The sequence below is a fragment of the Musa acuminata genome, chromosome BXJ1-8 (assembly GCF_036884655.1).
Source record: "Musa acuminata AAA Group cultivar baxijiao chromosome BXJ1-8, Cavendish_Baxijiao_AAA, whole genome shotgun sequence".
NCBI classification, from domain to species: Eukaryota; Viridiplantae; Streptophyta; class Magnoliopsida; order Zingiberales; family Musaceae; genus Musa; species Musa acuminata.
Window position 1 is genome coordinate 3967703 of NC_088334.1, and position 13120 is coordinate 3980822.

The 13120-nt window shown below is 40.2% G+C and overlaps 2 protein-coding genes across 4 annotated transcripts; one reads left to right on the top strand and one right to left on the bottom strand.

Annotated features, from left to right (window-relative positions):
* Positions 1-158: 158 nt before the first annotated feature.
* LOC135581965 (glucosamine inositolphosphorylceramide transferase 1-like) lies at positions 159-5118 on the bottom strand. 3 transcript variants are annotated; one of them, XM_065078101.1, is made up of 5 exons: positions 4995-5118; positions 4501-4849; positions 4298-4420; positions 2804-2971; positions 159-2203 (listed from the first exon to the last, which is right to left on the bottom strand). In XM_065078101.1, the coding sequence occupies exons 2-5, from the start codon at positions 4819-4821 to the stop codon at positions 548-550; spliced, it is 2268 nt and encodes a 755-aa protein (XP_064934173.1). In that variant the 5' UTR covers positions 4822-4849; positions 4995-5118; the 3' UTR covers positions 159-547. The 3 variants fall into 3 exon arrangements, with proteins under 3 accessions (XP_064934173.1, XP_064934174.1, XP_064934172.1); XM_065078102.1 differs by having other exon boundaries at positions 159-1560; positions 1651-2203; positions 4501-5101; XM_065078100.1 differs by having other exon boundaries at positions 4501-5101.
* A 1923-nt stretch (positions 5119-7041) lies between these two features.
* On the top strand, positions 7042-12946 carry LOC108953622 (uncharacterized). The gene is made up of 5 exons (XM_065078103.1): positions 7042-8985; positions 11765-11885; positions 11964-12134; positions 12313-12406; positions 12546-12946. The coding sequence occupies exon 1, from the start codon at positions 7504-7506 to the stop codon at positions 8872-8874; it is 1371 nt and encodes a 456-aa protein (XP_064934175.1). The 5' UTR covers positions 7042-7503; the 3' UTR covers positions 8875-8985; positions 11765-11885; positions 11964-12134; positions 12313-12406; positions 12546-12946.
* Positions 12947-13120: the final 174 nt, after the last annotated feature.

Sequence of the window (13120 nt, forward strand, 5' to 3'; positions counted from 1 at the left end):
ATATTCATGAAGAATAAATAAATCTTATCGCAAAAAAGAATAAGTAAATAAGCATTTACTGTCACTCATGCAACAAATCTGTGGGAAAAGTATGATTTCATCTCTTCATTGCGCTTTCAGAAAAAAAAAAATGCAAAGACATAAGTGACCACAGATCATCAAGAACAAATATATTGTTTCAAACCAATAAAAAATTAACCTCCGTGAATGCAGCTGATAATGTTACAGGAAAGGAGATGACAACAACAAAGTTACAAGTGTTCTACAGCCAATCCAAGATACAAACAGCTCTAGTAACAAGAGCAACACCAGTGAATCTTTGCAGACTGCTTTCTCATGGTCTCTGGTTTGGGAGTCTCTGCAGAGCCAACCCTGGTCAAGTAATCAGTTGCTCATCTTTAAATAATGGTACATGATCCCGGTCTACAAAACAAGATAATGCTATAAAAAACTCAGCTCACGGCCCCATATTTAATTCATGGGGTCTTGGCGAAACCGTCATTGGCTGCCATATAAACATGATAGACTTAAGGATATGCTTGCCCGTCTATCTATCCCAACCATCCGCTCTACTAGCAAATTCCCACTTCGAGGGAAGAGCACCGTACAAGGCTGAGAACTTGGACAAGCAGTTGGTACGAATGTCATAGTGCACCTGCGTGTTACGACTAATTGCAGCAGTTGACAGCTTGGATGTATCGATAGCCCAAGCAGGATGAACATACTCCACAGTTCTCTCTGAACTCGCATTTGAATACAGAAAATTCATCAGCAAGTCCTCACAATTGAAGAACTGGTTGACCAAGGCTCTTCCTTTTGTTGCTTCCTGGCTCCCGTATCTCTTAAAAGCATATTCACTGTCCATAAAGGCCGCACCGGTCAGTATTACATTGTAGCCATTTTTCCCCCGAGCATACCTCTCATTTCTATACTGCAAAGGACTGCCATCTACCAGCCGTGGATAGAAACCTACTAGCCTGTCAGGATTCTCCCTCCAGACCCTGAACCCTTTCTCGATGTCATCACACGTCATCATTATATCATCATCTAGTTCAAGAACTGCTCTGGTTTTAATCAGAGGGTCCACCTTGAACCTGTTGTTGAGAGAATTGAGCTCTTCCACGCGTATCCTGACAGGCACAACAGAATCAAACTCCTCCTCACTAGGAGGTTTTCCTTTGTTCCAAACAACAACTATTTCTCTTACAGATTCACATCGAGAGTAGTGTTTGACATATAGCTTTAAGTTCCAAATACGGGCTTCATAAGTCATTGTAACCATCGTAAATTGAGAGTATTGACCTCCAAACATGTAAGCCTCTTCTGCACCATTGCCTCCTAATAGAAAATGCACAGATGTGCATGCAAAAGCTATGCCCACAAGAACAAGGAAGCTGAGAACTACCTTTCCAGAGCATGTTTTAGGATTTACTCTTGCTCTGATAGAAGAACCGTATCTATTCATGCCTGCAAGATATCTCCGAGCCCTCAAGTTAATATGTGGACGAGTTCTAAGCCAAGATGATTCATTTCTCCTACTAGATGTCACACAACAGTTTACTGCACCAACAAAGAAGCCTATGGACATAATCAGTAAAAGGAGCAGCAGGGTAAACGTGCAACCTAGGAGAAAACGAGTTGTGGAATCACCAGAAGGAACACGATCTCCATCCATAACTGCAATCCAGTTACCTGAAGGGAGCTGCTGGGCATCCAAATGGTGGTATCTGATGCCATTCCAGGCATTTCGACCTTTCTTTGGTTCTTCAATACCCAGCTTGACAGGAACCTCCTTGAACTCTTCTCTGTTTAGTTTTTCAACTTTGTAAATTTTGATTCTTCGTCCATATGTCCCACCACAGTCCTGGCCCAAGCGATACAAAGAGCCTTCATATATAAAGGGTCTTCCCCCATTTCGAGCTCCCAAGCTTTTGTCAGCTCTATATATAGGATTTTTTGGATGTTGTTTCCAGGGCCCAAGAGGTGAGCTACTGTACCATATTTCAAGTTCTGCATTCTTCTCAATACCAAACCGAGTAAAATCTGAAGCAAACAGCCAATAGTGTCCCTCGTACTGGATTAATGAGGCATCTACAAGGGGTTTCCTTATGAGAACCTTCTCCAAAGTCCATTTTAGTGGGAAGTTTACTGCTCGGTAGAGTCGAAGCTCTCCCTTCTTGTTCCCTTCAGGCATCATATAAATCTGGGGAAAACATTTCAAGTTGGAAGTTAGGTTTAGGAAACATAAATAATGAGAAATGAGTAGAACATTCTTGCGTGCAACTATTATCTGACTCGTTGTTAGGATCTTACAATTCAATAATCCAAGTATTATGATGCAGACCAAATGGCCCAAAATGACCTCATCTGCACCATGCATTGACATTCCCTAGGTTCATAACAAACTACAGGTGAAACAACAACTTTGTTTCCTAACCGTATTCGATTCATATACAACAATTGATTAAAAAAAGTATCATATTTGTTTCCTAACCATGTGATCATAGACTTGAGGTAGGTGTGCCTAGGTTAGCTTCATAGAACTGATAACTGTGCTTCAGTCACACTTGTTAGACATGATGCTTCATTATTCTCTATTCGTATGATTTTAGGCTAATGTGTTTCCATATAGGGCAAACCTTGAAATATCATGTTAAAAGAAATATTAGAATTATATCGAAGATTCCTTCATAGTAGCATTAGACTAAGGACCTCTGTGATATTTGATTTGATCCCGAACCGTGCTGTAGTAATCATTATATGTATATAATGCAGAAAACTACACATGTCAGCTTTGGATTACTTGGTTCTGGTAGCTGAAAACAAATGGATAAGACAAATGCCAATCTTCCTCTAAAGCAATGCCCAGAAATTCCCATGTGCCACCTTGATCAAAACTTCTTGCAACACCAATGTCACCTTTCATCGTAGTGGTACTTTTCGACTCAAAGAACAAGTACAGAACAGAATCCTGAACAAAATGGACTGCATCAGATAAAACTGCAATGATGTAACATAGAAAATTATGTAGCACATATGGAACGTATAAGCATAGTGTGCACTAAGTCAGGCAAGCAAAGATCAGGTAGAAAACAATTCTCCAGAGCTAGAAAATCACAATACAATGACTAACAAATGACTCGATGAAATAAGTAGACTAAATAATAGGATGCAAACCCAAAGTCCCTTATAAACACTATAGAGACACAAAACATAAAAGGAACCTGCAGAAGTTTGAGCTTATCGAACATTAAGAAAACATAAAGAGGCACAGAATCTTCTTGGTGCTTTGCTATTTACAGCATGGTATAAGAATGTGTTCTGTTCTATTCTGAACAACCAATAAGAGGAAGAGAGGAGTTAGAACATAAACAGAACCTACCAAATGTAAGAATAAACATACACAGAGAACCATATCACCATCTATACAATAAGATATCAGTATCCAGTGCCAGTAACGTCACCTGATGGGTGCTCAATTATGTACTGAACATGATTATCAAAGAGTTTTCATATGATACTACAATAAGCCATCCAAGAATCAACAGCCTAACACGCTTGAAGTGATTTACTCGACAGACCAGGCCAAAGCAGCCCAAGTTCAAGATGGATTAGTAGTTGGTTATAGGAATTTCACCATTTTAAGTTACCTCTCAATGGTCCACAATATATTAACATAATAACAAAAATAAAACTCTTATCCGATTTATTTTCTGATTGAAGAGATTAAACCAGAGCATTGTTTTATTTGGAGGAATTTCAAAACAAATCCATGCACTTGGAAGTCAAGTCAAGATCTTGACACATCATGGGAAGCCAAATCAGGTTAGATCAGATCACAACATCTTCCTACACATTGGCAGACCCAGCATCCCTAGTCAGCGTTGTCTCTTTTTAAGCATACCAAATATAACATAATAATTCTGTGTCCAAGATTATCTTTATAGCTTAAAGCATCACCAGACTTCGTATCACGATAGGGATGGGAGAAGGAAAAAAGCAAATTAGGAGAATGGACGTTGCGGTTTTGTTATTATTGTTGTCGTAAATTATTAGTCAATAAACCTGTAGGTATCAAAATTGAATCAAGTCATCTTCTTTCTACCTCAAAAAATATATACTAAATATAAAATCCAAAAAAATAGCTCTTTCGATCCTGTAATCTTGAAGTAAAGAGTACTATAGTTGTATGTGCAAGAAAAAAGGTTCTTTCTAATAGATATGTGATCCAACATGACGACCGGTACAAGATTTTCACTTATGTTTTCTCCACAAAGTAGAGAATGGAGCAACGGACCTGAACATAAAGGAACGGATCCGCAACGAAATTGCTCGGATGCCCTGCTCTCGACGGTGATGCACAGGTTAACACAGGATTCGCGATAGGCCATGCTGAATTGTTGGCGTTGCTGCTACCAAGCTGCTTTCTCATAGAAATGAAAGACGATCATAAGCGTGAAGACTTCCCCATTGAGATAAAGAGAGCATAACCAAACCTACCAATTCGATAGGGGAAAGCGAAAAGGGGCTCTTCCCGTAGTACACGCCAACGGACCAGGAACCTTCGCTGTCCGGCCGGCAACCGACGAGGGTGGGATCGGAGCGGCGGGAGGAGGAGATGACGAGCCAGAAGAATGCGACGGCAACGAGCCCGGAGGCGGCGAGGGAGCCGAGGAGGAAGGAGACGGCAGAGGGGGAACGGGCAAGGAACCCCAAGGGCGCCCACCTCCACCGGATCCGCGGGGCCATGAAGAGGCAGCAGCGGCAGTAATCCCAGACAGCTCTCGGATTCTCCGCCCTCATCCCTTTCCTCCCCCCCATTTCCGCGATCGGAGCCCTCGCATCACCGCTTCAGATCGGAGGAGGAGGAGAGAGGGAAGGTCAAAGAGTAAAGCAAAGGCGAAGCCTTCCCTGAATGCGAGCTGGCGGAAAGGATGCGAATCTACAAACCCAAGTGGAGGAGGATATAATTATTTTGAGGAGGCAGTGAGTACCAGTCGGGGGAGGAGGAAACGAGGGAGAGGAAGAAGAAGACGGCGTCGCGTGTTGACTTGACGGGAAACCATGGCGACGGCGGAGAGTTCCTTCTTTGGGTTGATCTTCAATTGTCCACGAATCACACAGTACTCGTGATCCGGAACCTCCATGGGGCCCGCCAACGGAGACAGCGATGATTGGTGTCGCGACCGGACTCGCGACTTAAGTTATACTGGTCGATGGTGCGCCGATCACTACGCGCCACGTATAATTTTATTTTTATGATTTTTTAATACTTTAATATGCCTCGAGCTCATTTTTCTCTCCTTCATTAATATAATATAAGCGACACAAACCTAATCCAATCAATGAGTTGATTTATCACTAACAAGCGAAATTAAAGATAACTTTTAGTAAATATTACTGTGATATAATTAAAACTTGTTTTCCTATGCTAAGTAAGGTTAAATGTATTTTTAAGTTATATTTTTATGAAAAAATTAGTATGGTATCACTTTATTTTCTTCAATTGTGGTTGCTTCTTTCTACTTTGTCTCTACATCTCTACTATTTCTCTTTGCCTTTTATCGTTGACGGATTTGACGAATTAGAACTCCAATCAATCAAATACCTTGATGCATTTTGAAGATAAGAGTTAGTCTTGAGTTTGAATGGCATTTCACCCTCGTCGATTGTTCAAAGTTAAAGTTCATACATCATCTTGATATATAAGAGGTGACAATCTCATTCACTTTTTTTTTTTAAAGTACGATTCATATCTTTTTAAAGTATCTTCAAGTCCGAGTTAATAAATATTAAAATCTAATTACGTGATATGCTGACTCATAATAAAGAATTAAAGTACATTTTAGTCTTTGTAATTTTAGGTATTAATCTTTTAAGTATTTACAGTTTACTCGTGTATAAAATAATCCTTATATTTTAAAAAATATAGCATATAAATCCCTTCCATCAAGCCTAAATTAATAGACATTAGAATCTACTTATGTGGCATGCTGACTCATAATAAAGTGTTAAGGTCCCTTATAACCCTTAATTTTAATCATTGATCTTTTAAGCTAGTATGATTTACTCATATATAAAATAATTCTTATATTTTTTAAAAAATAAAATATAGATTTAAAAACTTGGACCGATTATCTAATCAATTTTCTTCAAAATGAGCTTTTACCATGATCTAGTGAGCGACACGCTAGCCTTGCCTTGATATCGGTCATAGAGGGAGAAGCCTTTTGGTTCCTACGATAGTCGAGAAAGCCACAATTGAGAGCTGATCCCTCGGGCCCAAAGAGAAAACCACTAGTCATATTGTATGCTTCAACATTTGGAGCTTTTTCCCCTGTCATGCTTTGACTCACGCCTAATATTGTCACTGGATCAATCAAGACACAGAGAAGGGTGAAGGATCCTATTGGTGGCGCTTTTACCTTAAGAGCCACCATGTAACTTTAGTGCCTCCACTCTTTCGAAAGCAGGGTCGCTTGAGGCATCACACTCGTAAGGACACCACTAGCCCTAACCTCGGTGTCGACCGACGAAATACTCCTCCGTCAGTGCGACTAGCAAATCGGGCGCGAGGGGTCGAGAGGAACCCATAGAACTTGTCCTCTCATTCTATATCCTGCGTCTCTTTATCGTCATAAGTTTCTTTATTTTTATCCTCGTAAGCTGCTTTTGGTATATGATTAAGAATTATAAGATGGTACGACAATACCCAATAATATTAATTAAAATTTAAGACTTTTAAAAAAGTTTTACATGTGCACATGAATTATAATTCTCAATTATAAGAATTATAATAATCTCAATTGATATAATATTTGTATATCAATATTATTATAATTTTCAAATGGATGATATATTTTCCGAATAACATTGAAAATATATATATCATAAATTTAATATATTATTTTTATTTAATTTTAATTTTCAATATAATTATATATATATATAAAAGTAATATAATCATACATTTTTTTATGTTTATATTTCTTTCTTATCTTCGGTCATGTCGCCTGCCTCGTTTCCCGCTTGCCACCGTCAATCAATGACGGGACAAACACGTGGCCTCACGGTTTGTCCTGGTCCGCACCTCCGTCGAGAGAACCGGCGGGGGTTGGGGTGATGTGTCTCAGGCTCTCCTTGGCCGACGTCGTCGTGAACGCCGGTGCAGTAGGGAGTCGAAGGAAGTCACGGGTGGAACGAAGAGTAATCTATTTTGTAGACAAAAAGGGATCTGAATTCCAATTATTTTCGTTCAAATATTATATAGCATGCGTGCTTGGATCTGAATTCCAACGGCAATTGCATCATGATATGATTATCCAGAATTAAGGTTGGAGCAGCCAATCTGTCTTCCTCCACGTGCTGTGACACGCTCTGAGACGCGCAACTATCCAGCTCAGTCTCGTTGTCTATAGGACCTCGCATGCCGATCGTCGAGCTCCGTCACTGCGAAGAGCCAAAGGAGGAAGAGATCGGATCGACTTAGAATTCCCACCGTAAATGGGTTCGGAGGAAGGCGGCTCCTCTTCGCCCCTCCTGCGCCGGCCCACTTTGTTCCCCAGAAGCCCCCAAAGCTCCCTCCTTTTCTGCTTCGCCCTTCTCCTCCTCGCTGCCGCCGCACTTTTCCTCTCCTCGCTCCTCTCTTCGACGCAGGATCATCGCCCCCCGGCCGCTCGACCCCTCGCCAAGCTCTCCCGCCCCGTCGTGCTCCTCATCTCCTCCGATGGATTCCGCTTCGGTTACCAATTCAAGGCGCCCACCCCCAACATCCGCCGCCTCATCGCCGGCGGCACCGAGGCCGAACAGGGCCTCATCCCCGTCTTCCCTACCGCCACCTTCCCCAACCACTACTCCATTGTCACCGGTCTCTACCCGGCCCACCACGGCATCGTCTACAATTACTTCGTCGACCCGGTGTCCGGAGATCACTTCACGACGGGGAGCCACGAGCCTCGGTGGTGGCTCGGCGAGCCGCTCTGGGAGACCGTCGCCGCCCAGGGGTTCAACTCTGCCGCCTACTTCTGGCCGGGATCCGAGGTGATCAAAGGTTCGTGGACATGCCCTGCCAAATTTTGTCCCAAATATAATGGATCCGTGCCCTTTGAGGAAAGGGTTGATACTGTCTTAGGGTACTTTGATCTACCCAAAGATGAGATGCCTGCTTTCATTTCGCTCTACTTTGAGGACCCGGATTCACAAGGTCATATCGTCGGGCCTGATCATCCGGATATTACTAAGGCTGTAGTTCGAATCGACGAGATGATAGGCAGATTGATCTCCGGATTGGAGAAAAGAGGAATCTTTGAGGATGTGACCATAATTCTGGTTGGCGATCATGGCATGGTCGGCAATTGTGGTGGCAAACAGATCTATCTTAATGATTTATCCCCATGGATTAATATCCCAGAGAGTTGGGTACAGTCGTCCAGTCCTCTGCTTGTGATCCGACCCCCTGAGAATGTCTCCTCCTCAGATGTGGTGGCCAAAATGAACAGAGGGTTGAGTTCGGGCAAAGTCAACAATGGGGAGTATCTGAGAGTGTACCTAAAGGAGGATTTGCCTGATCGACTACATTATTATGCGAGTTATAGGATTTCACCAATCGTTGGTTTAGTAGCTGAAGGGTATAAAGTGGCACGGGAAATGACAGACACTTGCGAGTGTGGAGGAGCCCATGGCTATGACAATGCCTTCTTTTCTATGAGGACCATCTTTGTGGCCCATGGACCACGGTTTGAGAGGGGCGCAAAGATTCCATCATTTGAGAATGTGGAGATATACAATTTGGTCACAGCCATTCTTAAGCTACAGGGTGCGCCGAATAATGGGTCAGCCTCATTTCCCAATTCTGTCCTTCTGCCAAGTTATTGACATGTAGGCTGTGGAAACTTGTTTGCTAAAATGGTTATGTGCACAGTTAATTTAAGTTCGACCTTTATGTAATCACGATGACGACCATTCTATCCAATGGACAAATTTTCAGTAAGTCACGATTGCTTTCATTTTATGCATCCCTCCTTTTATGTTGGTAAGATAAAACTATGATCTATCATCACTAGATGCTTCCATTGCTGTTGGCAGATTATACATTATTTTAGTCTATAACACGTGAAAAAACAAATTTCTTCCTGACTTGCTATATTTTTCTGTATATTAGCTCCTGTTCTCAATTTGGAATATGCCTCTCTGTCTGTGGGACAAAAGTTGCATTTATTTGATCCTCCTCAGATCTACGATGGCAGGATTCTCATGGTAAAACTGTACATGAAGAAATCAAAACATGTTGCACACCATATCTGGAATACTCTGCCTGTGGGTCTGAAAATACAAGTGGATTGCCTTGATAATGGATGAAGGGCAATTTACATGTGGTCATGAATCATCGGCAGACTGTTATCATCATCTTTTAGTGCTGCATATTGTGGTGGGCTTAAACAGCTTGGCAGGTGTATGATGGTACCTTCGCTCCAAAACAGAGGCAGCAACTAATAATAAGCTGCACAGCAATGAGAAATGTCTATAATACTGTTTGGTTGTCAAACCATCCCATCAATTATAGTTTGGATGGTTCTTATTTCACATGTTCATGCCCTTATTGTATTGAAATATATTCAATTCAACCAGATCAATCTATCATGCATAACACCTGATACAATGTTTCATATATAAGTTGATTTTTATTTCTTCCGTTGAGGTATTTATCTCCTTGTTGTTGCATGTAACAATATCAAAGAATACTGAATGACTTAGTTGGATTAGATGCAATGAACGATGTCAATGCTTTCTTTACTGAGTGCATCTCAACAATAACTTGTTTTATGAAATTATGTGTATTAATAGACAATGTGGAGGTGAGGACCTTTTTCCTGGCATCTACATATCTATATGATCGAGCTGGGAGCTTGCTTCCTCCATCTTGGTCATTTTGCTTCTTGTTTATCTGTGCTATTTGTTTGTGTAGTTCGCTTATTTGCATGAAATGAAGCTGTTATTTTTTCTGGAGGGTCTTTCTCTCAAGATTGCAGAACCCAGCATTGCTGCACATGAAATTTTTTTCTTCTGCAATTTACTGTGAAATTAAATGTTCGGATGCAAAGGTGATTGCTGATGAGGCATGAAAGAATGAGATGAATCTTCATTTCCTTGATGCTAATACTGTGTGATATGTCAAAATTATATATAACATTGGATATCATATGTTTGGGATAGATAGGCATATTTTGCACTTGGTGATACCAATTATCATGTAGTCATTTTTGAGAATTTCAGATAACTGTGTCCATTGATGAGACTACAACCCTGCCCGATGTTGATAAGCTGTGCAATTTTCTTGCTTGTGACAAGCATTTGAGTACCTATGAAGAATAGATTGTTTTCAAAATGAGATTTCACATCTCTCACAAAAGATATCCATCATTAATTGAAATTCTCAGGTCAATATCACTGCAGAATCTCTTGCTCCAGATGTCCAAATGGCTATCCCAAAGGGCTTAGTTAGAGAGAGCCCATGTTTAACACATCAAATTTTCAACTCATATGCTATTTAATTTTTTCTGAAGTTAGATGCCTTGTCAGGGCACTTAAATCTTTATGTTTCTGTTCTTCAGGTGCCACACACAGCATGAGCTTCAATGATACCTTTATAACACACATTCATTCTCATGAATTCTTTAACATTGTGAATCCAATGTAAATCACAGTTACATTATTATATATGGTTGCGGTTCATGGTTTTTCTGCTAGTTCAGCTTCCCAGTTTGTCTTTTATTTATTGTAATGCATTGTGCACATTATGCTTCATAAACCAGTAGTTATTTTCTTCTTAATTTTCATATGATTTTTTTGATATTTAATTTCTAGAGTCATCCTTATTTATGTAATTCTTGTAGTTGTAAGCAAATTTCTATACCTTATTATGAATAAATTGGAACTACTTCTTTCACAGTCATGGTTGAGTTGTTTCATCGCCGGTATGCCAGCACTGCATATGTTAGCATCAGTTGAAAATCCACCCTTCTACAAATTGACATGACTTTCTGATGATGATTTTAGAATATATTTCTGGTCCTGTTTTGCTAAACAACTTTCTCAGTGATGCAATTATAAATGTAAATCGTGTTTCTGCCTTTTGTGTAATTAGAATGAATGAATAATATTTCTCTTTCCTGTCTCTGAATAACTTCTGATGCCCTGGCAAAGAGTGACCTTTGTGATTTGGAGATCCTAGTATTTGTCCACTTGGTTTGGTGTTGAACATTTCTAGTAGTTAGATTGTCATTTTCATTTTGTAATCTTAGGTGCCCACTGGTGGGATTCCTCACCCTCAGAATGTCCAGGATCTGCAATTTTTCTGCTGATTTCTTACACATACATAGCAGTGATGGGTTCAGCCATTCTTCTACAATTGTGATTCTCAATGCAAACAACATGGCAAAGCGTCTAGAGGTCCTTCAATTTACTTTTTAATGTTTTATGAAAACGTATGAAACTTCTGTTCCTCCAGCAACAAGTTTTTTTCTTCATAATTTTAACTTCTGACCGAAAGATATTCCTTTAAATTTTTAGTGTTTGCACCATTCTGGTGTTATCTATAACAATTCTATTACCCCATTCTTTTCTGTGGAGTCAATGGAACTGTTGCCCATGAATTCATTGTAGACTTGAGGGGGTTTGAGGTGCTTAAACCATCTTAACTGTCACTCATTCATTTAGTTCACTATTTTCCTGACCCTTTTATTTGCTGCAATTTGAATTATTGCAGACAACTGCTGGTATAGAGCATAAAGATTTTGCCAAATATCTTATGGATTCCATGCACCAACACAATGTCTTGGTCAGTGCCAGGAACACTGATAAGTGAATCCACAGAAAGTGAAAGCAAGGTATCGTGCCACCATTCCCTGTTTTCGAGTTGTCTTGTGGAGACCATTATTTTGAGCTACTTTGGTTTTCCCTTACAGGCTGGACTGGATCGATTCTACTATACTCTTTTCTCTGAAAGGGAAGAAATTGCACGGATTGAGAGTGGAAAGCTGATATTAACAATAATCTCCTGAAGCATAAACATCCGAAATTGCTCGAGTGTAGTTCTAAGAATTCATTCACCTAATTGAATGAGTCGATTTTTTCAGGTAAAGAAAAAAAAAGAAATCTTGCCATTTTGATTTAATTGTTGTCTTTTTACCACCTTCTCTTTTGAAAGTTAAGATAAAGACCTTGCACAACGCATACAGCTAATGATCGATTTAATTGCTTTCGCAGAAGGGTTCTTCTTGTTTAACTTGGGATGATTAACAAGTTTAACTGCAGGGTGCTCCTCATCCTCCATCTCTGCTTATGGGTGATGCATCGAACAAACTCTACTTGAGGGAATACGCATCTTTCCCTGCTTCTTGGCTACGAGGTGCCTTGTTCTGGCTTCGATTCTCATTCATCTGGTTTCTATTAGCAGGAAGATAATTGAGAGTGACCATAATGTTGTGTGGTTCATTCACTAGGATGCGTCAACTATTCTCATATGCACTCTTCTTCATTCGTCACAGGTGTCTGAAGAAGCTACAGCTGCCACTGCATAGGGAAGTCTTCTCCGGCCACTCCCTTGCACTGTACACATGTAGAGTTGGGGAGTGGTCGCTCATGCGCACCTGGCGCGTCTTGCAAAACACCATTCTCTACTGAAGAACAGGTTCTTTTTCCAAGTCAAATTTGTGCTCTTTAGTGTTGCTGTTTCTTTACAAGCCAAAGATGCTTATGGAACAACTGCATAGATTATGTCTCAATTCATTCCTTTCTCTTATAATTCTCTTTGTCATGCTAAAATAAGTTGATATGGATGGTCAGTTTGCCAAAGCCTGCATCTTTGTAGCTTTGAACAGTGATAGAGAAGGAAACTTTTGTAATATCATCTTAAAACCATGGTTATGTAGAACATTCACTTGACAAATGAGTATGTGACATCAGAATATAGCCTGTTGGTTGGTTTATAGAATTAAAATAGATATACTACCATTAACCTAAGCATCTTGCATCAAATTAATGTTTCGGTGTTTGCATTTGTTACATTTTGATTTATGTATTATTATATTTTAGTTTAACTCAAGACATCCAATTAGTAAAT